The sequence below is a fragment of the Aplidium turbinatum genome, chromosome 3 (genome assembly GCF_918807975.1).
Source record: "Aplidium turbinatum chromosome 3, kaAplTurb1.1, whole genome shotgun sequence".
In the NCBI taxonomy this organism is placed as follows: Eukaryota; Metazoa; Chordata; class Ascidiacea; order Aplousobranchia; family Polyclinidae; genus Aplidium; species Aplidium turbinatum.
The window spans coordinates 12,500,628-12,526,518 of NC_137474.1; the positions used below are offsets into that span (position 1 = coordinate 12,500,628).

Sequence of the window (25,891 nt, forward strand, 5' to 3'; positions counted from 1 at the left end):
TGCAAGTAATTCAGTTTACCAAGCGAAGACCAACCAAGTCTGAACTGAACAAGTAAATCTCATTTGCTAACTTACAGTAGCTGAAATGTACTTGCTGAGTTGAAGCACTTGCTGAGTTGTCACATGTCGGGTGGTCTGACGACTTTTTTAAAGTTTGAGTGCGTTCTCTCTGGAATTAGCCAGTAATATAATTATTTTTTTCAGGTGGTCGTCTACTGATCAAGCTAGGGGACAAGGAAGTCGAGTACAACACCGACTTTAAGTTTTACATCACCACCAAGCTGTCCAATCCACATTATCCTCCTGAAATCTCAACCAAGACCAGCATTGTAAACTTCGCCGTGAAGGAACAAGGCCTAGAAGCGCAACTGCTGGGAGCTGTTGTGAGAAAAGAGAGGCCAGAACTTGAAGAGCAGGTATGTGGGCGGAGAAAACGTTTTTTTAAGGTTTGATAGACTTCTCTTACAATAAAAACTCGTAACATGCGTAAAATTTGATGCACGAAAACGCTTTTTAACCCTTTGCATACATCTAGGAGCGAAATCATTCATCGTTTTGACATGAGAAAAATATCTGATTTTCACAAAATATTTTACTTTTTTCTGTCTTTGGTACATTGTGGCATTTTGGTATTTTCACTGAAATAAATTGCTCGCAATGTTTTTTAGATTACTGTCTTGTATTTGCGACGTTATGGTAGAGATGGAAGTTAAACTTTTCAAACGCAATATTGTTTTGATTTAAAATGTTGAAAATATGAATGTAGCCTACTCGATATATCTACTGTATTTTGAACTTTACCGTTATTAAGACAAAGCATGTGACGAAAAGTGTTTTTCATGCGCAATGGAAAAGATGAACTACCCAAAATCTTTACAGAAAATTGTCTAGTTTCTTCTTCCTGATAAATATTATTTCATCTCTTCACAAATTAATGTTTCTCACAGAAAGACAACCTTGTCGTCAGCATCGCTGTTGGGAAGAAGAAACTTCAAGAACTTGAAGATGAAATTCTTCGACTCCTCAATGAAGCTCAAGGATCACTCTTAGATGATGAGCAACTTGTTAACACTCTGCACTCTTCCAAGATCACCTCAGCAGAAGTCGGAGAACAACTGACTGTCTCCGTGCAAACCGAGATCAAAATTGATGCTGCAAGAGAAGTAAATTCAACATTTTTTATGCCAATAATGGTGGTGATACCGACAATGCCGATAGTACCGATAATACCGAAAGTAATGATGTCGATGATAATCATTATACCGATAGTAACAAAAATATCAATGGTGCCAATAATATTGATGTTACTGGTAATAATACCGAGGACACTGTTAACACCAGTTATACCACACCACTATGAAAACACCAATGATAGAGGTAGTGTGGAGTTGCGATAATGTCATGTCTCATTAAGCGTAACAGATGCTCTATATTTGTTTTGTATGTACCTTAAATTGATACAATGATACTGTGTTGCGCCATTTCCTTCTTCGCTCACTATTGGTACACTCCTTGGTCGTTAAAGCATTAACATCCAACAAACAACCCCTTTTGAAGGACTACGTCAAAAAGATAGGAAAAACACTTCATTTTGTTGATTTTTTTGACTTGTAAACAAAATTATATCCAAAGTCAAACTCTACAATAGTAATGGTGAAAAAATCGCGTCTCTTTGGAAGATTAGAAGCTTAATGATTACCAAGTCAACTAACAGTTAAGCATTAAACAAATATCAACGCCTTTCTCCACCACTTCGTATTTTGCTTTAAAGAAGCCGTGTCTTCATTCCAAATAATCAAGATGGGCCAGTTGTCTACATCGACTCCTCCATTTATTTTTATTTTTGGCATCTTCAATCTTTTTTCTAAATAAAAATCAAGATACAAAGGATGGAGATTAATGAAATGCAACAACGCCATGATATTCATTGTTTATGTCTTGTTTCTTAGGGGTACCGGCCTTGCGCCACCAGAGCTTCCATCCTGTTCTTCGTCCTGAACGACATGGGTCGCATTGATCCCATGTATCAATTCTCACTCGATTCCTTCATTGACTTGTTCAATCAGTCGATTGATAAAAGTCAGAAGACAAGCAACTTGGAAGAAAGAATCAACAACTTGAACGATTACCACACCTATGCTGTGTACAGGTGAGGAATACGAAACAGTCGTTAATCTAAGTTGTGTTTACAGAATGTGGGTAAAAACCGTTGTCGAAGTTTGTGGGAAAGACAGTAGACAATGCTTTCTTTTGTTTACCCAAAGGAATTGTAAATCAAGAATGGCGATGACTGCTATTATCGGTTTGATATCGTAATTGACCCCCAGAAATTGAAAAGAGAGCACACAAAACTACAGCAAAATTTTATTGAAAAGCATATTCCCATGTAGAAAAATACGTCAATTTTACATTGATTCGACGTCTTCAGACGTCAAATCAATGTAAAAATCATTTGAATGAGAATCTCGAAAGATTAAGTATCATTTTATAATTTTTGCTAGCTATGTGTAAACAATGGTACTATGATAATAATGATGATCAACCTGCTTTTTAATGCTTGTTCAGTGACAACCAGGGCTGTGGAACGAGTAATAAAATACGACCTCGACTCCTCCATTTATAACAGAATGACTTCGGCTGCAGTGTTGACAGATTTTTGGGTGGTGCCAGAGTTTTTTAAATTTTACTCTTCATTTTTTTCATGATTTTCATGATCGATGATTGATTTTCATTGATCGATGTTGAAACGACGACTTTCTCCAAAATTTTTATTTTTGTTTCAAACATTTCTATTTTCTTATGAAGTTTAAAAGCGTTATACACAAAACAAGAAACATTTTTTGAAAAAGATTGCTAACAAAAATTTTATTGTTCATCGTTTTGTATCAAGTCGAGGTCGGCTTTTTTTAACGACTCTGACTTCGGATATGCCAAAATCCTTCCGACTCCACAGCCCTGATAATAATAACGTTCGATGAAAAATGAGGATTGCGAAGTTTTGTTGGCACGAAACGTTATTTTTGTTATTTTCTTTTAGGTACACTTGCCGTGGTTTGTTCGAGAAGCACAAGATGCTCTTCAGTTTCCAGATGTGCGCCAAGATACTCGAATCCGCTTCCAAGATCAACATGGATGAATACAATTTCTTTTTGCGCGGCGGAGTGGTACGTGAAACAAGTTGTTAAACGAATGCAGCTGATTGCGCGTTCAACAATGCTCATCATTTTGATAAATTAATGGCGTAAATTCTTATTTTCGTTATCCTGTCCATCAATAATTGCCCTTTTTACATTCCTTCAGTGTTTCCATACGTTAAATATCACATATTTAATGTTTACAACATCAGCAAAGGCATTCTAGATTTTACCATCCAGCATAGAACATTTCATTGTGAAACGTTGCGTAAATTTAGCATGTTTCTTTATGATGTAAATTTATATGGAAAAGATTTAGGCCATGATTCTTTTTGAAGTTCTTTTTAACTTTTCTATACCTTACCTACCCATATAGCCTGCAGCGCACAAATGTATATCTTCTCTGCAATGGATATGACTCTTTATAATCCTTGCTTCTAGATAAGTATAGTATCAGCAGAAATTTGGTCTTTGGTGTTTTTCCCAGCGTAAAAACCACGAATTTGCTTGACAACTTGCTCTGCTGCAGGTTTTGGATCGCGAAGGTCAAATGGACAACCCGTGTCCACAATGGCTAGCCGACTCCTGTTGGGACAACATCACCGAGTTAGACAAACTGCCCAACTTTCACGGGATCATGACGTCTTTTGAGCAGTATCCGCGGGATTGGAATGTTTGGTTCACAAGCCCGGAACCAGAAAACGCTTCTTTACCAGGTGAGAACGATCGTCATTTTACTCTCTTTTTATTCTAATACTTTTACTTTCTTTTGTTTCCACTCTTCTTTTCTACTCTTTTTTGCTCTTATTTAAAACTCTTTTTCTCAACTCTTTTTTGTCATTTTTTCTGTTGCACTCTTTTACTCTAATTTTGCTTATTTTTTACTTTTGTGTTTACATTTCTTTTACTCTTACTTTCTCTAATCTTTGTTTAACGATTAATTTCCTGCGTATTTTTCGAACTTGTAGCATGATAAAGTTAGATAAACATTACGTTAGATAAACATAAAGTTAGATAAACATTTGGGTATTTCATCTTTTCCACACATTATCTATTTGAGCACCATTAAAGCGAACCGGCATTCGGCAAGGACGTTTGCAAGAGATTTTTACAAAAGTAAATCAATGCAAAAATCAAACTGTTTTTCAAATTGAGACATGTTGATTTTAAGGTGAATGGGAGAATTCTTGCAACGAGTTGCAGAGGATGGTGATAGTCAGGTCACTACGATCCGACAGGGTGGCCTTCTGCGCCACCAGTTTCATCGTTAACAATCTTGGCTCCAAGTTTGTCGAACCTCCTGTGCTGGACATGAGGCACGTCGTGGATGACAGCACCACAAGATCTCCGCTTATTTTCGTGCTCTCTCCTGGAGTGGTGAGATGAATTAGCCTTGTGGTTACTAAATGCATCTGTTAGCTGATTGAGTGTATAAAAAGACGTTTAAGTTTAGCATAAAAAGATTTAATAAACTTTGTAAAAAAATAGTAGTAAATTTTTATTTCACCAAAATCGCTTTCGATTCTGCACAGTCTTTATAATGCTTTGCAGTTTCACTATTTAGGTATTAGGTGTTGCTCGTAGTTAAAGCCCACTGTCTATAATAGCCATCGCTCTTCGTCAGAGAGATCCTGTGTTTTGCAAGCCTACTGAAGAGCGCATTTCATGGACTGCTTTTACTTTCAGGATCCTACAACCTCTCTTTTAACACTCGCCGAGCAATGTCAGATGTCTCATCGGTTCCACGCTCTGTCGCTTGGTCAAGGACAAGCTCCTATTGCCACCAGGTAACTCATTAGTTTATTCCCGTGTTGAGGCAAGAGTTTAACAACCAACTGTCAGTAAAAATTGTATTTAGATCTTTTATTAACAACCCAAATGGAAAATTAGTCATTTTTACATTGATTCAGTGTCTGCAGACGTTGAATTAATATAAAAATGACTGAGTTGCTCTCCAAAAAAATGCTTTCTTTAGTTTTGTTGGCATTTTTAATTTCAGCAGAACACAAAATATTGAAACAACTTTTCCTTCTACAACTTAACTTGCTTTGTTCTGTTACAGGATGATCAAGGAGGGCGTGAAGGAAGGTAACTGGGTGTTCCTCGCCAATTGCCACTTGTCGTTGAGTTGGATGCCGCAGCTTGATAAGCTTGTGGAGCAGCTTCAGGTACAAATACAGTTTTTCAATGCCTAACTTTGCCTAACTTCTCTTTTGCCTAACTTTTGCCTAAACAAGGCTAAATACTTTTATGAAAACAAGAATAAACTTAACATTTCTGATGATTTAATTTTACCCAGTTGAAATTTGACTAAGTTTTATTGTTTCTTACTACGCCATGTTATTTTAATTTATCTTTCATTATTGTCATCCACTTTTTTATTGTTATATAGATTGAAGAGCCTCACCAAGACTTCCGATTGTGGCTGAGCTCCTCTCCTCATCCGGACTTCCCAATCTCAATATTGCAAGTTGGGATCAAGATGACTACCGAACCCCCCAAAGTATAATTTTCCAAATTTTTTTTCTGAGTAGTAAATATACAACTGATTGGTCTTATTCTTAACCTTGTACAATACAATAAGTTTGATAAATCGACACGTAAGAAAAGCTGCCGGGTGTTAAGTTTTCTTCTCTTTGACACTGGTCTTTGCGTTTTATGTTCTACTTTTTTTCATCATGGTTGTTAAATCGATAGATAAAATACTTTATTTTTTGCATTGAACGCAGTCAAGCGGTGTCGAACCGACATTTTTTCGAGCATTGCCCATGCACTCTCACCGCTCAGCCTTGCAACCGACAATCGAAGATTTCATTCGTGCAAAATTTTAAGCATTTGTACTGTGTTGAACCAGATATAATTTTTCTATTGTTTTCCCACAGGGCTTGAAAGCAAACATGAAGCGACTGTACCATCAAATCGGAGACCAACAATTCGAGCGATGTACGAAGCCGGGCAAGTACAAGAAACTGCTCTTCGCTCTTTGCTTCTTTCACTCTCTTCTCATTGAGAGAAAGAAATTTCTCATGCTTGGGTGGAACATTATCTATGGATTTAACGACTCAGATTTTGAGGTGATTGATTGAATCTTTATCCTCGGACTGGGAAAGCTTCTTGCAGAGCTTAATCATGGCAGTGTCGTGTACTTGTAGTCTAAAGGCTTTAAATCACTGACGCAGGCCCAGTCACCGAGATTGACAGAATAAAGTTTCCGATTTTTGAAGTTTTGTTGCCGGGGAATTATTCCTTCCATTAGATACCGCTGAATGGAGAGCAATTCTTAACATGCGTTGCTCAAGCGCATACCCCGAGAGTCGAACCAGCGCCGCTTGATCTTGAAGCTTCTTCGTTACAGAAGTCACGCGCTAACTAACTGAGCTATCGGGGCGGAGGTGAAGAAGCCTAATTTGAAAATAAAAAGTTCCTTATATTTTTGCGTGATGCAATGACAGACACTCGATAAGCGCCAATGAATGTGTGAGCTAAAGTTAAAGGACATTATCCATGCAAAGATGTTCTATCCAGCACTAGAAAGCCGAATATTCACAAACGACTTTGCATCATGAAATAAATATTCTCTACCAGGAACTATGAATCCGTGATCTTACAAACTGACCCTGTTTGTATCTCTACCATATAAGCTCTGTTGGTTCAACAACCGGTTTGAAAATATTTTATTTTTTCAAGCCAGTTCATACCTTTTGCTCTGATATCATTTCTAATTTCATCCTTGTACAAGCAAGGTGTTGCTCAGACAATTATTTCTATCCCTTCTTTTATAAGTTGCTTCGCCTATACTTAACATAGTAAGCTTGAATGGTCTACGCGTCATGCTAAGAAGAAAAAATTGCAATAAATTCCTATCGTTTCCAGGTGTCAGAAAATCTTCTTTCGATCTACCTGGACGAGTATGACGAAACGCCGTGGGAGGCGCTCAAGTATCTCATTGCTGGCGTCAACTATGGCGGTCACGTGACTGATGACTTCGATCGTCGTCTGCTGCACAGTTACATCAACACCACTTTCTGTCCGGACGCGATAGCTCAGCCGTTCTACAGGTTATTCACAACAGATTTCAGCTAATTCAGTTATATTTTTTGCTTTTGCAATCGATCTTGCTATATCTCGGAAAGTCAATTACATCTGACCGACTAATCTTAAGAAATTAATCAAACTTTCACTTGGTTGCGTGCTGACGCGGTGTTCAGACCAGGCATGCATGAATACTCTAGAGTGATTCAAAGTTGTAGCAGATACTGGCTTTTTAAATACGCAGTTCATCTGAAAGTTACATAAAAATGGCTGCCACGTATAGATAGATACCACAAAAACGAATTCCACAGTGAAATGTTTTTTTTCTACGTTAAAGTAACAGATTTCTAAATTTCGATCCTCAACAGTTTATTTATAACTCGCTAGACTCTCAACAATGGACAAGTACTACATTCCTAAAGATGGCCCTCTGTCAGCTTACAAAGAGTACATCAGCATGCTGCCCAATGTGGACAATCCAGAGGCGTTCGGCCAACACCCAAATGCGGACATCGCCTCTCAAATCACTGAAGCAAGAAATCTCTTTGAAACTTTGCTATCTCTGCAGCCGAAGATAGCAACTAAAACCGGAGTCAGTCAAGAAGAAAAGGTGAAAAAAATTAGTGAACTTTAAAGGGGATTAAAAAAAAAAAATTAATGTGAGACCAAAAGCCTTTCACTTTTGAACGATTTGCGTTGATTTAACATTTAAACTCGTTATACCTTACGATGTCTGCTTGATATTTTTTGACTACTGTTTATTTCTTGAAAGGTTTTGGATTTGGCGGCCAATGTACTGAAGACAATCCCGGAAGTGATTGACTACGAAGGAACGGCCAAGATTTTATCAGACGACCCCAACCCACTTAATGTTGTACTTCTACAGGTAAGCTACGGCTGGAGGTAGCCTACAGCTGGAAGTCTACACTTTGTAACTTTTTTCCAACTCCACAAAAGCTGTCGTGTTAGAAATTTAAATAAAATTCTTTGCCTCAAAAGATAATCCGTTTGTGAATACTTGTGTGAAATTTTAAAGTTAAAAGAGCGAAGTGGTGTAATGTAACTTTTGACACAAAACACAATGTTGCCAATTGACCAAAATGGGAGCCAATCATTATGTAGTTATGCATTTCTCATAGGTTTCGGCCAAATGTTCTAGTAATTTGAATTTGTTACTTAAAAACTTGGTACATGTTACATGTCTATTATGTCTTTCAGATATCGATTTGTAAAAACAAGTATGTTTTCTACACTTCATTCGTTTTTTCAATTTTCTTTTCACGATTAAACCTGCAAGCAAAGACAATCAGCAACCTTGAAATCATCTTCATGCTTCACCTACTAATTAACAAGAACTCTGCGTATATTTTCATTCCCCTTTCTTTAGGAAATTGAGAGATACAACAACCTTCTTGTGATCATGCGGTCATCACTGATTGACCTTGAAAAGGGCATCCAAGGATTAGTTTTGATGTCCGCAGATCTGGAGGAGACATTCCAATGCATCTTCGAAGGGAGAGTGCCCTCTATGTGGGAAAAGGTACAAAATATACGATGCTTTTTAATTATTTTTACAAGACTTTTGTTGTTATTTATACAGTGACGTTTTGTATATCACAGATAACGTATTTCGGATAAAATTATGTTCGAAAGGCAAAGTATTACGTATCATTGGGCTATCGGAGTTTTGAATTTTGCTACTTAAATCCCTGCTAATGAAACTTTCTTAACAACAACACCAAAATTGAAACTTCAAGAATAAGCTTTAAACGTGTTGAATGTTTCACTTCTGTCTGTACAGACCTACCCATCGCTGAAGCCTCTTGGGTCCTGGACTCGCGATTTGGTGGCCAGGGTTGAACAATTCGCAAAGTGGGCCGAGACGGCCCATCCCCCAACCATCTTCTGGTTATCCGGCTTCACTTTCCCAACAGGCTTTCTCACAGCCGTGTTGCAGACCTCTGCCCGCGCTAACGCTGTAAGTATGAAACTAAAGCATTTCTAGAAGAAATGAAATAGTTGTGAATCGGAAAACTGGTTTATTTTATCTTGAAAATAAAGCGTAAATATTTCAGAGAATGAATATAATTGGTTAACATTTGAGTGCACTGAAACATCAACTGCCTATCCAGCAAGTCAGTCTATTTCACATTGATTCAACGTCTGCAAACGTTCAATTAAAGTAAAAATGGACCGATTTACTCACCGGGTTGTGGTCCTCACGTTTGTTGCTTCACATTTTAAAATCATTGCATGGGCAACAACGATCAGTTGGTTTCGGATTTTTCACATGTCCCACATTTTTTTGTGAATAGTTCCACTGCTTGCTAAAGGAACCTTATTTTTTGTGATCACCCTTTATGCAAAAGTTTTCAAAAACTCATTTCCACTGATCTGGTCAGTGGTCAGTGATGATGATGATGGCGTATGAGCGATCTTTCCAGGCTAGATTGGAGGGCAGGAAATCTTCAGCCACTCGGCAGTCTCGTCGTCCAGGATTCTCAGACCATGCGCACCGTGTGGAGGCCGGTGGGTTAGGCAGTGGTGGATGACATGGTCTGCGGTCTGTTCCGTGGCACCACACTCGCATTCTGATGAAGGAGCCAGGCCCCACTTGTGCATGTCCGAACGAAAGCGGCCGACGCCAGTTCGCAGGCGGTTAAGCCTGACCCACGCAAGCCTTGCGAGGGACATCTCTGGTGGACGGGGATCGGCGTTGGGTATGAAGTCACGGAGCGTGGAGGTGTGATTTTGCCACTCCGTGTTCCACATGTGGTTCGTCCAGTGTGCCGCACTTAAACTAAGTTCTTCTGCGTTCTTAAGGAGTTGTTGTGCGGCAGGCACAAAGGGGCGTCTTGATTTCAAGCGCTGCTTTATAGGTGGTGGTCTCTTGAGTGTTGCATGGAGGAGATGGTCGGGGTCCAAAGCGCGGCGAGCGAGAGAAATCGTGGCTCCTTTACGGCGTAGCTCAGCGGGTTGGATGCCTGCTAGGATGGGTAGGCAGTCCGTTGGAGTGGGACGCAGGCATCCAGTCACAGTACGCAGTGCGTCGTTAATGGCGGTATCAATCTGGTGGGTGTGAGAACTACGACACCAGACCGGCGCGCAGTACTCAGCGGTGGAATGAACAAGGGCTAGGGTAGCTGTACGAAGAATTTTAGCACCAGCTCCCCAGCCGGAACCCGCCAATCGCCTCAAAAGTGCGACGCGTGTAGATAGTTTTTTGCGCAGTGACTTCAAGTGCCGGCGGTACGTGAGTGACCTGTCCAGGGTTATGCCGAGGTATGTAGGTTCGGCACAGTAGGGCAGGCGTTCCCCATCAATCTTGATGTTTATCTCACGCTGTGCCTCCCGGTTGTTAAGGTGGAAGGCCGCCGACACTGTCTTTGACTTGCTGAGCTGTAGCTTCCATTTCTGGAGGTATGCTGATAGTGTTTGCATGTCTTGGCTGAGGTTCCTCTCCACTGACTGCCAGTTTCCTGCTGAGTGCAGGAGTGCCAGGTCGTCTGCGTAAGCATATTTCCTGGAGGTGGTGGGGGGCAAGTCGTAGGTGTATATGTTGAACAGGAGAGGAGCCAAGACTGAGCCCTGTGGGACGCCGTTTTTAAGTCGGCGTAGTCTGCTTCGACGACCGCTACCGGTTGTGAGGGTAAAACTGCGGTTTTGCACAAGTTCCATCATCATATGGACCATGTGTCTGTCAGGGAGCAGACGGAGTAACTTGCAGGTAAGGCCGCTATGCCATACGGTGTCATAGGCAGCCGTGAGATCAACAAACACGGCGCCAGTCTTCTTCTTAGCCGAGAAGCTGTCCTCAATGTCTTGGGTCATAAGTGTGACCTGATCTACGGTTGATCGTCCGTGTCGGAAACCAGCTTGTTCACGGGGGAGCTGCGGATCTATTATTGGTTCGACACGGGCGTAGATGAGTCTCTCGAGGATCTTGAAGGGGATGCAGAGCAGTGAGATTGGACGGTAACTCTTCGGGTCCCCTGGGGGCTTCTTCGGCTTAGGGACTGCAACCACAAGGGCTCTTCTCCAGATTCTGGGAATTCTCAGGTGGCGCAAACAGCAGGAAAGGAAGTCTTTTAACCAGGACTTCAAGGAGGCAGCAGCATGGAGTATCAACTCCGGGCATAGGTGGTCAGGGCCCGGGGCTTTACCTGGCTTTATGTGCTGGAGGGCGGCGGAAAATTCTTCCGGGGTGAACTCACCCGAGATGTTGTCCCCGTCTGGGGTTGTTACCCTCCAGAGGTCCGTCATTTCTTGCAAGACGGATCTATCAGATTCACGGTCTCTCGATTTGTATTTCCCGTTCTCCACAAGTTGTGAGGCGATGGAGTTTGCTGAAACGGGACATTGTTGGCGAGAGGCACGTGATCTGCCAGTTAGGTTGTTCAGTGTACTCCATGCTATGCGGCTGGAGTGCGTGAAGTCGATTGATTCAACGGCTTCTGTCCAGCGCTCCTTCCTCTTTAAGTCCAGCCTTGCCAGCAGAGCTGTGGCTGAGCTGTTGGTGTCATTGCCCTGAGGGGCGTGGAGGAAGTCGGAGTAGAGGCTTTCGCACTCCTTATCCCAGCACGGTATGTAGGTCTTTCGTCGGCCGCGGGGGATGGATTGTTTTGCCGCTGATGTTATTGCATCACAAAAGTCCTGGTAGGCTGCTTCCACGTTGTTGGTGTGAGGGGATGGGAGATACTGTGTGGCTTCATTGGTGAGGAGGCTATAGTACTCCCAGTTAGCCATTCTGAAGTTCCATCGATTAACAGGCTTGCTCGGGACAGGCATTATGAGCGTTGGAGCCGTGATAACCGAGGGTCGATGTTGGGACCTGGGGAACTTCTCTAGCACACGTCTGTCCGGTTGGCAATTATCGGGGTCATCACTTGCGAAAGCCAGATCGGGGTTTGTACCAGTGTTCCAGCGTCCGGAGAAGAAGCTCGCTGCACCCTTGGGATCGTGCAGTAGGGTGAGGTTGTTATTGGCTGACCATGAGGCCAGGCTTTCTCCGTCGGTGTTGGTGGTGTTGTAGCCCCAATCAACGTGGTGGCAATTAAAATCGCCAGCATAGAGGCTGGGTTGGGGGAACACTGGGATGGCTGTTGGTGTTAAGCGTGAGGGTGGTGGCTTATAGACATTGATGATGTGATAGCCTGATATGTCTATGCATAACCACTCTATCTCCGACTGGGCACTGGACTGGTCTATTGGCGTCCAGCTCAGTTGCTCATGGACAAACGTGGCGAGGCCGTGTTTCCTGCTGATGGTTGCGCCTGCGAGTGTGAAGTTGGGTAATACCAACTTATCCACAGATGTGCAGTGGGTCTCCTGGAGGAGAATAACGAGGGCCTGATGTTTTGTGGCCAGATACTCGATGATGCTGAGCTTGCTGGCCGTGATGCCCTCGGTGTTCAGCTGCAGTACGGTGGGTCGTCGGTACTTTTCGACAGAGGAGCTGCCGCGCCCTGACAAGGGCGTTTCCCTATCCACCCTGGGCTGAACCTGGGCCTGGTTTGCTCGAGTGTGACAAGCTTCGTTTCGCATATCTTTTCTCAAAGATATGGTACTGACGGGAGGGACCACGAGAAGGTGCTTGTTCTTCCCCCCCCGAGTTAGCAAACTCCATGAAAACACAAGGTTTCTAAATCTCTCGAAATATTTGCTTTTTTTGCAGGTTTCTGTTGATTCTTTATCGTGGGAATTCATAGTTTCCATGGTCGACGACAACCACATTACTTCACCCCCTAAAGACGGTGTTTGGGTGAAGGGCCTTTACCTCGAGGGGGCAGGTTGGGACAAAAAGAGTTCCTGCCTTATGGAGGCGGCCCCCATGCAGCTGAATTGCGCAATGCCAACTATTCATTTCAAGCCGAGCGAAGCGAAAAAGAAATCGGGAAAAGGTATGTTTGTAAATTTCCTAAGGTCAAATTCGTGGTAATCGTCTTGCGTTCTTCGTGTCTTATGTGTTTTTTGTGTGTCTTTTTAAATAAATGTAGGCCTACTGCATCTGGTAATGTTGCTTGGCTTTGTGGCTTTATGTTGTAGAACAAGATAAACTTTCCATCAAAGCTGTGTCAACTTATGTAGGCTATTGTAGCTCACGTTTTATCCAAATCATCCTTTTTCATCTCTTGTCACTCTGGTTTGAAAATTTTAAAACCAGGAAGTAGCCTATTTATCAACTTGATTTAAAAGATTATAGTAAAGCGTTCGTCTATTCAACAGGAATGTACAGCTGTCCTTGCTACTACTTCCCCAACAGAGCTGGAGCAAGCGGCCGGCAATCCTTTGTGGTAGCTGTCGATTTAAAGGGCGGTACTTCTGTATCTGATCACTGGGTCAAACGTGGCACGGCTTTACTTATGTCACTTGATCATTAGTTTGAATGGTTTTTGGATATTTCCAGACAGCAAAATACGTCATTTTTCTGCAGACGTTGAGTCAATGTAAAAATGCCGGATTTTGCTATCTGGGTGACTGATGCTTTTATTGAACTTTAATGATGTTTAAATACGTTTATTCGATGTTAAACTTGATAAGATTTATAGTTTTGGCAACAAGCAATCAAGTCCTCTTTACTATGCACGGCAAAATAGAAGACTTGTCATAGATTAAACCCAGTGGTGGAATTTGGCCGGTTTATACCGGTTCGCGCAAACCCCTTCTTAAAATAAAAAAACTTCGCAGAACCGGTTCTTGGCCAACTTTTTCTAGTGGACCTAATATTACCATACGCAAGGTTGCCAGATTTCGCTAATTTTAGTCAAACCGAATCTGTTGCTAACCAGATTGAATCCCACCACTGATTAACCCTATTGCATTGACTGCATGAAAAATAATCTGTTTGATTTGGCTAGCTCCAAGACTAGCAATGTTTTATTATATTGATGAGATTTCTTTTGATTGCATGATGCATATGTTTGATTTACCACGTCGTATTCATATCGTTACATGTTTTAAGTTATGTTAAACTTTATATGAGACAGACATTTTTATGTTGATATTTTTCTGTTTAGTTGAGACAACATGCAACCTTCCAGAGTATTTGTAGAATTTTTTATTATTTTTGTATCGTACTGAAAATATTGTTTTTATTTGCTAATAAATTACAATATAATTGGATGCAGTAAACTACAATTAACAGGAAGTAGGCATGGCAAGATTTAAAATCCCAACATTGTTGATTCTACACAGTGAAACCTCAGAAAATAGTTTCTGCTCAGCACATGCCAAAACTATTTGTTCTTCTTCAACCATTGTTCCTTTATCTTCTGATTTTTAGGATCTAATTAAGGTTCTCAGATCGTCCTGTTTGCAGGCTTACTCTCGTTGAGAGATTAGAAGCGTTTCCCGGTTTTCAAACGACATAAAATGTTTATAATTGAGTGACCTAAAGCCTGGTATAGAGTGGCCCAAGTCAACTTGGACCGAAATACTCTCATTGAGAGATTAGAAGCGTTTCCTGGTTTTCAAACGACATAAAATGTTTATAATATTATTGTTTGGAAACAGTTCAGGTTGCTTTCATTTGTGAGTTGTGACCATCACAACAAAAAACAATATATTATAGGCTATGCCAAACAAAACAGAGATCTAGAAAAAAGGTAGAAGCGACAAAATGCGGACGTAGGCCTATAATTAACCTGAATGATACCAAAGTAGGGCAATCAGTTTAAAATATGGCACGGCCCTAATCAGTGCCGGATTAACCAAGCGCGGGGCCTGTAGCAGATTGACTTGATGTAGGCTACAGATAACGACTGGGAAGTAAATTGAATGTTTTATAGATTTGATATTTTTTGATTATAGTGTAGCCGCTCTTGCCCCATCGTGTTTCGCAGATAGGCTAGTTTTTAATCAACTTCAATTTTGAAAATGATCTCTCTCCAGTAGGCTACAATTCAGGGGCGTATCCTCAAGGGAAGCATTGCTTCCCCTGCCAAAATTGAAAAAAGAGAAGATGATATTTTTAAGTAAAACGATTTCGTAATTTCTTTACCTGAATACGAATTAGAACAGTTTCTCACTCACGCCCCCGTATGACTTCAGCTCGGTTTTAATTTTAAAAAAGTTGGAAGCTTACGGATGCAAAGATTGTATCGCTTCCCTTGCTCTCGTTTTTGCGATAAGGGGAAACAAGCAAGAGAGAAAGGAAAAAAAGCAGCGCAAAGTTTGCGAGATTTATGTTTCTTTTAACAAATCGATGGAAGCAATATTTAAATTGCTTCCAGAGTTGCCAGATTGGACGAATTCCTCGAATTAGGCTTTTTTTTAAATTAATTCTTCAAAATGCATAATCAATATTTCTCAAATATCGTAACCTTACCAGATAAAACCATATTCACCATTGTTCAATACATGTTCTATACTTGTTTATACTCGTAATGTGACCGATTAAAACTCATCCGCTACAGTAGGCTATTTTTATAGATTCTATTTGAATAAGGTGAATTAAGAGTGAAATTTAATTAAAATTTGTTGTAATGATAATAATTGAAGTAAAAAGTGAATTTGAATACGTCTAAACAACATGAAGGAAGTAATAATCAACTCCTTGCTGTGGTTTGTGTACAATCGTATGAGCATGGTTGATAGTGACACCATCATCAAGCTTGTGAGTGATCATTATGAGGAAAATATCATAGCAGAAGCAAAATCAGTACTGCATGAAAAGGTCTACAAAGATGAGAGCAATAAAAGACTGGTGACTAGAAAAGGCCCCTCAAAGCTGGAAAAATCTGTGAAAGATATTCTTGAAGTTTTGCATGAAATGTCAGGTCATGATGATCAGTCTAAAACTCCAATTTTTGTCACAGCCACATGTGACTTCCCATCTGTTGATGTTCACAATGTAGATGCAGCAAGCATGGTTCATGATATCCTCACACTGAAAAATGACATGAGGCAATTGAAACATTCCAAGGAATCTGAAGGCTCTTTCATTGATGCATTGACCAGCTCCATATCTGATTTGAAAGCAATGGTTAATGAAATCAAACCCTTACATGAAAAGGCAGTGGCTGTAAGTGTGTCTCCAACTACTGAACAACCAGCTACACTGTTACTAACTGATCCTGCTAAACAGTCATATTCCAATGTAGTGAAAAGACACAACTCCACGATTACAGTGGATAATCATCCTAAGTATCCCCACAAGATTACCTCTGATAAAGTCCAAACTGAATCTAATGTCAGAAAGGATAATTGGGTTACAGTCAAGAAAAGACGGCGCAAGCCCCGTCTGGGCCAGCTTGATTCCTCATCAAGTTTAAAAGCCATACACATGCCTGTACACATCTTTGTATCAAGGCTTCAGCCAGACACAACTTTAGAAACCATCACATCTTTTGCATCGAAGCAATTTCCTGAAGCCACTGATATAAGCTGCATGAAGTTGCAAACAAAATTTGATCACTACTGTTCTTTTAAAGTTTCTGTCTCAGGAATTCCAATGAAAACATGTCTGGATACTGCCAACTGGCCTACTGGTATCTTGGTAAAACGTTTCTTCAATGCTTCTAAGAATTTTAGGATAGAGCCTACAACCACACAAACTCCTGATGGAAGGTAACAATAAAGAACAATTAAAGGCTGTCTCATACAACTGCAGAGGTGTGGCATCATCTCTGCATGATGTTCAGTTACTATGCAAGGATTATGATATCATACTGCTGCAGGAAACCTGGTTGGCTAAGCAAAACCTGGCCTTCCTTTCTACAATTAGCAAAAATCACTATGCATATGGTTATTCTGCAATGGACTTTTCTGATAAGATGAATACAGGTAGACCTTATGGTGGCACTGCCATCCTATGGAGTAAAAGTATTCCTGCTTCTGTTTTTCAAAGTGATGATTCATCTATTATTGGCCTTAAAGTTGCAATAGGGGAAGCAGACATGGTCCTTATAAATGTCTATCTACCTTACTGCTGTGATAACAATGAAGACAAATATTTAGAATACTTGGGTAAATTAGAAAGTATGCTTTTTGACTGCCCAAGCAACAACACTTGTATCCTAGGTGACTTTAATGCAAGTGACAAAAATATGTTTGGAAGCATGTTCAAAAGCTTCTGTGCAGACCAGGACCTGATTATTTCTGACATGGCCCTGTTACCTGCTGAATCATTTACCTACATCAGTGATGCTCATGGGACATGTAGCTGGATTGACCATTGTGTCACTTCCACCGCTCTACACCAATCCATCTGTAAGGTAGAAGTTCTCAATGACTATATTATATCTGACCATCGACCCTTATCGGTTAATTTCAACTGTAAGTCGCTTCCAAAATTGGATTTCATTGATCCCAAATATACCAATTCAAATACTTTCTCTTGGAAAGCAGCATCTCAGCTGCAATTAGAACGCTATGCTCAAGAAACCAAACACAGGTTAGCTCATATTTCTTTGCAAGCTGATTCTGTCATATGTCAAAACTCTCTCTGTTGTGATAAATCTCATTTAAAGGAGATTGACAAGTTTTATGACAGTATCGTGGAGGTCCTCCTAGATGCCTCAAGAAAAGTTCTTTTAGTTAAAAACAAGAAAATATCTACTTATTCAACTCCTGGTTGGAACAATACTGTCAAGTCACTCCACAAGCAAGCCAGAGCTAAGTACCTGGACTGGGTTGAAGGTGGCAAACCTAAAACTGGCAGCATACGCAAGGCCATGTCTGCTACTCGTAAAATATTCAAATCTTCTCTACGAAAGTGCAAAAGTAACAGAGATCAGCATGAAGCAGATGCCATTGCCAAAGCATTTCATGCAGACTCCTCGTTTAAATCATTTTGGGATAAAATTAGACAGTCTGGATCACAAAGATGTTCATTACCTACCTCTGTCGGAAGTGCTGTTGGAAGTAAAAACATTTTGATCATGTGGATGTGTCACTTTAATAAATTGCTAAACTCGACTGGTAAAAAAGTTGTCAATGAAGAATTTGTTTCATCGCACTTAAATGATATACATGGCTATCACAATACTAAACAATTTCTGACCTCTGCTGACACAGTTTCTTCTTTGCTTCATAAATTGCCATTAAATTGCTCTGTTGGTTGTGATAAAATATCTTCTGAGCACATTGCTTATGCAGATTCCAGTATAAGTGTATATCTTTCATCATTTTTTAATATGTGCCTTATTCATGGGTATGTTTGTCTTAAAACTGAATTAGTTCCCATTGTTAAAAACAAATCTGGTGACGTTAGAGACATCGCAAACTACAGACCTATTGCTCTTGCTACTGTCATTTCTAAACTATTTGAACATGTTGTACTTTTTTTTATTAATGACTATCTCACAACAAACGATAATCAATTTGGCTTTAAACCTAAGCATAGCACAGATATGTGCATTTTCGTACTTAAGCAAGCTGTGTCTTACTACAGAAAACGTGGAAGTCCTGTTTTTTCTGTATTCTTAGATTCTTCGAAAGCATTTGATAGGGTAAACCACAACCTCCTATTCAAGAAACTAATTCAACGAGGAGTGCCAATGTGCTTTGTTCGTCTAGTAGTTTATTGGTATACCCATCAGCGGATGTACATACGCTGGGGTTGTCATTACTCACAGTCTTTTTCTGTCAGCAATGGTGTCAAACAGGGTGGTATTCTCAGTCCTTACTTATTTGCCGTGTATATGGATGATCTATCGACTGTGTTAAGCAAAACCAAGGCAGGCTGTTACATAGGTAATACACTTGTTAATCATCTCATGTTTGCTGATGATATTTGTTGTATTTCTCCAAGTGTTCATGGTCTGCAGAGTATCTTGAATGTGTGTGAAGATTATGCGCTTTCTAACGATGTCATTTTTAACTGCAAAAAGTCATTTGCTATGTACTTCCAAACAAAACACTTAAAGTTAAATATGAATCCAATTGTACGGCTCAATGGAAGTGAGATCAAATTCGTAGACAGTGTCAAATATTTGGGTGTTTTTCTTGACACGGCAATGTGTGACGACAAGGATATAAATCGACAAGTGCGATCAATCTACTGTTCTGCCAACAAATTAAAATCCAAATTTTACAAGTGCTCCAGTGATATTAAAAATGTTCTATTCCGTTCTTATTGTACTCCAATGTATGCATGTCATCTGTGGGAAAATTATCATCAACGTGACATTAATCGTCTGCGTGTTGCCTTCAATAATGCGTTTAGAATTATACATAATTTGCCTAAACACTATAGCGTACGTGAACATCAAGTCTTGTGTAACATTATAACATTTGATGCATTACTTCGTAAATATGTTTTTTCTTTTGTTGGAAGATGCGAAGTATCGTCTAACTCTATTGTTGCCTCCCTGATGAGGTCTGATTGCCATCGTATATCAAATTACCGTCTTCATTATAATAATTCTATGTATGCTATTAACTAGTTTTGATGGCTGCCATGTCATCTGATTGTTTTTATCGTTCTCAATACTTTCAGTTCTTCTAACTTGTAACGCTACCGTACCATTGTCTGTAAACTTGTAACAGTAGATAGCCTATTTATTGAGATTTTGTGCATTTGCAGTTTGTGTATTATTTTGTTATTTTTTGATGTTATTTCGTTGTTGTTGTTCGTTATTTGTGCATTTGCAGTTTGTGTATTATTTTGTTGTTTTGTTTTGGATATGGACAGCTTTGTCTGATGCAAATAAATTATTATTATTATTATTTATATTTGCTATTTTTTGGGATACTTTTAGAATTATTTTTGCTACAGTTTATTAAAATCCGCTACAAGTCATAAAATATATGTAGCCTACATTATATAATTTTTAATAGAAACAGGTAAATAGGCCTATATCCATTTGGCCTTTTTGTCTAATATTTTCCTTGTTTTGGCCTTTTTTGTATTATTTTGGCTTTAAGGCCTTTTCATAGTCTGGCAATTCTGATCTGTTGGATATTGTGTCATTGAGCTAGGACGCTAGGTAATGAGAAAATCTAAGGCGCTGTTATGGTTATAATATCGGCCTAGTAAGCAAAAGTTTGAGCCAAATGTTGGCTTTACACTGTTATCTTGGCTGGGTAGACTTTGGCATAAGACATGATATGTGAGGTCTAGGCTAGAATTAACTTGACTGAAATGAATTCTGGCTTAAGCTACTTCAGCAGTAGGTAGCTGTAGCTGAGTTTTTGGTGTTCTCTAATTTTAGCAGCATATTTTGCCCGTTTGTGTGTAAGAGCTACCTTTAATAAGTTAATAGCTGTTTATCTGCTAATAATTAAATTTCATACAAATATTAATTACCCTAAAAGTGTTTCTAGAAAGCATTATAATCCATTATTTGAGTGTAATTTTGCAAAAAATTTCCTGGGGGAGCATGCCCCCGGACCCCCTAGGATACACGTGCCTTCGGCACGCTCTAACCCCCCACGAGTTATATTGCTTCCCTTGCTCAACCAACCAGGATACGCCACTGCTACAATTAGTTACCATCATACATAGATAAACGCATAACAAATTGTCAATGTTAGGAAACGTGGTGTCAATATTGTTTTCTTTAATCGAAGTGAAATAGTTGAGTTCTGGAGAGGAGCAATCAATAGCAATGTGCGTTACGAATTGGTGTATGCCTTGCGATGTTGCTCCAGCGTAGATTGTCTTTTTTCGGTCATTTATCGGTCATTGACCGATTTTTTAGCAAAATGTCCGAAAAAAATATAGTCAATTCGGTCAAAATGTCCGAAAAAAATATAGTCAATTGTCTGTTCTAACTTTTCTCAGATTAAACACGACAACGTTTCTCAGCGAAACTTAATGTTGTAGCTAGTCAGGAAGTGCAAATTTTGGATTGTATCAGCTACTTGAAAGGAAATATTTTCATCAGAAAAAATGACCGAAATAAATAAAAAATGACGGAATTTTTTCAAGTCATTTCGGACAAATGACTGAAAAGTCTCCGCGAAAAAAAAACCCAGTAGGCTGTCCAATACTGCAAGAAAAACTTCCACCGGGAATCTGTCTTTAGTTGATATCCATTGCATCTGAAACTGAACGGCCACTGCCTACATTCTCATCGTGCGTTCGATTTTGGACATTTCTTTTTGTGCTTGTTGGTCGGTAATCCGGCACTTGAGTCAGCTTCTGCGCCTCTGATTCGAACTTAGCGAATTGTTCTCTGAAAGTCTGTAGGGATCCTGCCAAAGAGGCACACAACGCCGAAGCAATGTTGAGATTTTGCAGCTTTGTTTGAAGAGATGCTTGACTTGCCTGGAAGCGATCGAGTAAGCTATTTCAAAAAATCACTAAGATTCTAATTTCGAGCAACTCCATTTTCTCGAGGAGTCCATTTGCCTGCTGTCGACATTCTGCCTTTTGCACTTGGTCATTTGCAAGTTTCTCCAGTGCCTCCTTTTTGGAAAGAAAACGTTCTTTAATTACCTTAATGGCATCAGCTCTTCCGGACCATCGTGTTTCAGAGAGCTTCTTTACCAATCCACCGCCGAAACACTCCAGAACCGACCACCGGTGTGTTGAAGCAGCAAAGAATAGCCTACATAGATATTTTCAACGAAGTCAAAGAACTGAACTGTTTCTGGACACGATTGTGCAGCGCATACACCAACTAAATTCAACGAATGAGCATAGCATGGAACATATTCTGCAACAGCACCAAATTTTTTTTTTTGACAAGTGCCTGTATGCCTACTCCGTTATATTTCCCGCTCATGTTGGACGCGTTGTAATAACTCTGTACAAGGCAATCGGCAAAATTGATAGGCTACTCTTCTCACTGGTGTAGGCTACTCTTCTCACAGTCGAATAATCTTTCAAACAACTAGTATCGTGGGCTCGTGGCACTCGATCAAGCAGTTGCCTCCAGCGGAAATTACCAGTTTTTAAAGTTTACAATAATTAGGAAGGGATAAGACGTGGGGACTAAGTAATTTAATCCCACACCTATAATATTCTCCCATGCCATTCCAGCTTGCAAGCCAAAAATTACGTACCAACTATGTTCGACAGTTCTTTAAAAAAAAAATGTTTTGCTCACCAAGTGCGGGGCCTTGTGAAGCGCGGGGCCCGTAGCAGCTGCTACATCTGCTACTATAGTTAATCCGGCGCTGGCCCTAATAGGCTACCTTTTCGGTTGGTTCGGACTCAAAAATTCTTGCAAAGATGACAATTTACTGTCGTAGCCAAGTGCCTCACGCTAACTCCTGCTCAATCGTTGACCTCATCCAAGTTTCATGCAGAACAATGTTTAATAAACTTACGCTACGATTACATCGGCCGCTGTAGCATAACCTGAGGAAGATTTTGGTAAACTGTCTGATGTGGAATCTAGATTGTTAAGGTGTTATTTTATTCGAAACTTATTGTTTATAATTGTACCGTAGGCCTATGCTATTCTCGCAAATAACAAAATAAAAGTATTCTCCCCTTTTTTTCTCTCACGAACCCCTCTAAGCAGGCGCGAATCTAAGAGTTTTTTTCGGGGGGGGCCAGAAAATTTGAAAATCAATTAAAAAGAAAGAAAAAGCTAAACAGATATGAACAATGATACTACGACATATAGGCTACGATATGCTAGAAAATAGACATTAAAACAACCATTTTCATCAATTGTGATGCCGAGGGACTAGCCTAATATCAGCTGTTTAGAAGCATATCAAACCATTTGATGCGGAAACATACAATTTTTCACAAAATTTCGGGGGGGGCCCGGGCCCCCTGGGCCCCCCCCCATAAATCCGCGCCTGCCTCTAAGGCATCTATGATGTCACAAATAGTGGATTCAGCGTAAAAATGCTATATTGGGGCAAATATTATCAGTTGTTTCATCACGTCTAAAAAACTGCAATGAAGTTCACAAAACTTATTGGCCTATGCGTGAGTAGCCTAGTTTGCTAGATTTTTGCTTGTGGAGGCTGACTGAATGTTCGCTTATGGTCTTTTTCTGTCATTCTAATTGTAGCCTACCATTATTTCAGTTCTGTTTCAGAGACCGCGGGTTATTTCATCAACGACTTTAGGCCTACTATGTTTCGATCACTAAATGAAAGATTCTGCCTGCTTTCTACATTAGCCTAGTAGCCGAGCGAAATAGCCCAGATCTGCGGTTTTGAGAGTTGTGCTTATAGTCTATTATATGACACTATAAAAAAATGACTTCACTTCATGAGTTCATGGTCTGGATGTGTTTTCTCTAAACATTAATAACCAAACCTGAATATAAAAAAACAAAGCTTCGGTTTCAGCAAGTCTAAATGAAGTAGGCTAGCTTACACTAGCCTATTATCTTTCCCAATTTTTTCAATGAGTTTTATTTATTTTTCTCACTTAAACCTAACTTGAACATAATCAATAAACCAATTTCAGATTTGTTGTAGCGTTATATCTTACTAAAATATATTTCACTTTTGATTTCATTTTTTCAAAATATCTCCATTTTTTATTGAAATTTGAATTAAGTGTAAGGGAATCATTGCAGAAACAACCGAAGCGTTGCAAAAGTTCCCGCTGTTTTTTAGGTAAGCAAAATAACGAAATGGAACAGAGTCAATGGTGGTGGTACAGTAACAGACAGTAATATTGTAGCGATCCATTATTTCATAATGTAAGTTTTCCTGCCTTTTACTATAGTGAACTAGTTCACTCTATAATATCAATCAATCATTTGCCTATTTTGCCAGTGAAAATATTGAAAATCAGGAGATAGCCTATGCAGTTCGTAACAACAATCTCAAGAGCCTGCCTGTTGTTTTGACCAGTTTTTGTTGCATGTAAAGACATCTGATATTATTTTTCTTGTAGCTTTGAGTAAATTTCAGAGTGTGTGCATTTATGATTACAATGCGGGACACTAAAATTATCCAGTAGCAAGCCGTTTTTGTAATTTTGCCTAGTTTATATGAGTAGATTTAGTTGTCTTATATACTGTACAGTGTAGCCTACATATAATAAGTTTATTGAAAACAAATATTTGTAGTCTACCATTATGAATGTCGAATTGAAATGTTGTGTTGAAATTACTCAAGAATTGAGTAGGCTATTTTATGATTTCAGTTTGTTTTAATATTGACCTATCAATTTGGGTACCTATGTTACATAATTAGAACAAGCAACTGCTCTATCTGTGCATTTCAAAATGTTAAATTTTGTCATCCCAACTAACAGAGATGACTTATTGTCTTGTGTGCCTGGACGATATCATGTTGAAGATGTCTTTTCAACACGAATGATTCCTGTCAAACTGCAAGGTACCGTATAATGCCTATTTAGCTACTGTATCAGCAATAACAATGTTACTTCCAGTTAGAGATGTACCGATATCAAATGCTAAGTTTTACCTTATTTGCATAAAACTATTAAAAAAAGCTTTGAATTGGCACAATTTATTAAAGATTCAAGAATCCAATCTCTACCGCATTGTTGTATCATAATAGTAGGTTTTAGTAATGAAAGGCCACCGTGATTCCATTCTAAAAAGGCCACCGTATACCCCAGTCCAAAAAATATTTTTCAGGGCCTTCTGATGATCCCCCTTTTAGGGTGAAACAGGCTGTTGATGGAATTTGTTCTGCTTGGCATTGGGCACTATTTGTGGTATTAATAGACAATAGTATTTATTGTTTACTTTAATTCTAATATTCTTTTACCATGGCTGTTTGGTTTGAAAAAAGGCAGTGGCTATTTGACCGGCGCCGGTCTTTGAATCTGAAACACTATTTGACCGTCATTACGTCATTATACCATAACTTTTTTTCTTTTTCTCTTTCCAAGCAAAAGACGAGAAGCGCTGGATATAACTTCTAAATCCGACTATTTGGTTCAACTCGTCACGTGGCGAGTGCGATACGTCGCCGCCTCCTATTCTAGAGGGACTGAGTTCGATACCACGCGCAAGCATTTTTTTTTTTTTTTTTAACTAAATTTTCACCCGAAGTGCATTTTTGTAGTCAATTTTTAATTTGAGTTGCATTACATTTACATACCATTAATCATTTTATTTTTCGTCATTAACGCGTCAGGGACGAAAAAGATACTAACTACAAAAATCGATATGGACCTAGGAAAATTACCCAGAGAAATTCTCAAGTTCCAGCAAATTAAAAAAACTCTAACTTTATTACTCACATTTGAAGACATAAAAAATTGGGCTGTAGACAACTCAAATTAAAAATTGACTACAAAAATGCACTTCGTGTCAAAATTTAGTTAAAAAAAAATAAATAAAAAAGAAGAACGCTTCCGGGTAGTATCGAACTCAGTCCCTCTAGCATAGGAGGCGGCGACGTACAGCACTCGCCACGTAACGAGTTGAATAAAATAGTCGGATTTAGAGCTTATATACGTGCTCTCGTCTTTTGCTTTGAAAGAGAAAAAGAAAAAAAGTGCCTTGTATAGTGACGTCATAACCGGTCAAATAGTGTTTCAGATTCAAAGACCGGCGCCGGTCAAATAGCCACTGCCTTGAAAAAATAACTTTATGGGATAGAATATCCAAGTCATTTACGTGATATGTTGCACCTGCGTAGAAATGTATGTATTGACACCATATGTGGTTTTCACAAATTAGGTGCATGGTGCAACACATATGACGGGACGTAGTGGCTCAAGGTAACTTTTTTTAGTTAAATGCTCTTTTTGAGGTGAAATTAAAAAAAAAGCAATCTGTACAACAACAAAAAAGAGTTATTGTACTATGTCATTTATTTCAATTTAATTTTTATGTAATTTCAAATTACCTGTTCCAGTTCCGAATTTCTGAAAATAAACC

The 25,891-nt window shown here is 39.4% G+C and overlaps 2 protein-coding genes across 2 annotated transcripts in view; both read left to right on the forward strand.

The window, feature by feature from the left end:
• The window catches only part of LOC145766203 (dynein axonemal heavy chain 2-like), a 60,607-nt gene extending 46,319 nt beyond the window's left edge, over nucleotides 1-14,288 (forward strand). The window contains exons 69-85 of the mRNA XM_082577866.1: nucleotides 205-416; nucleotides 948-1,163; nucleotides 1,950-2,149; nucleotides 3,038-3,164; nucleotides 3,664-3,850; nucleotides 4,306-4,511; nucleotides 4,821-4,921; nucleotides 5,197-5,302; nucleotides 5,527-5,637; nucleotides 6,017-6,208; nucleotides 7,008-7,192; nucleotides 7,554-7,776; nucleotides 7,939-8,052; nucleotides 8,554-8,706; nucleotides 8,968-9,144; nucleotides 12,841-13,066; nucleotides 13,392-14,288. Of these exons, the coding sequence (XP_082433992.1) occupies nucleotides 205-416; nucleotides 948-1,163; nucleotides 1,950-2,149; nucleotides 3,038-3,164; nucleotides 3,664-3,850; nucleotides 4,306-4,511; nucleotides 4,821-4,921; nucleotides 5,197-5,302; nucleotides 5,527-5,637; nucleotides 6,017-6,208; nucleotides 7,008-7,192; nucleotides 7,554-7,776; nucleotides 7,939-8,052; nucleotides 8,554-8,706; nucleotides 8,968-9,144; nucleotides 12,841-13,066; nucleotides 13,392-13,546 (2,891 nt within the window). The 3' untranslated portion in view covers nucleotides 13,547-14,288. The remainder of the gene's footprint in view (nucleotides 1-204; nucleotides 417-947; nucleotides 1,164-1,949; nucleotides 2,150-3,037; nucleotides 3,165-3,663; nucleotides 3,851-4,305; nucleotides 4,512-4,820; nucleotides 4,922-5,196; nucleotides 5,303-5,526; nucleotides 5,638-6,016; nucleotides 6,209-7,007; nucleotides 7,193-7,553; nucleotides 7,777-7,938; nucleotides 8,053-8,553; nucleotides 8,707-8,967; nucleotides 9,145-12,840; nucleotides 13,067-13,391) is intronic.
• A 9,948-nt stretch (nucleotides 14,289-24,236) lies between these two features.
• LOC145766204 (condensin complex subunit 1-like) overlaps nucleotides 24,237-25,891 on the forward strand; it is a 31,880-nt gene continuing 30,225 nt past the window's right edge. The window contains exon 1 of the mRNA XM_082577867.1: nucleotides 24,237-24,371. Coding sequence (XP_082433993.1) covers nucleotides 24,260-24,371 — 112 coding nt within the window. The 5' untranslated portion in view covers nucleotides 24,237-24,259. The remainder of the gene's footprint in view (nucleotides 24,372-25,891) is intronic.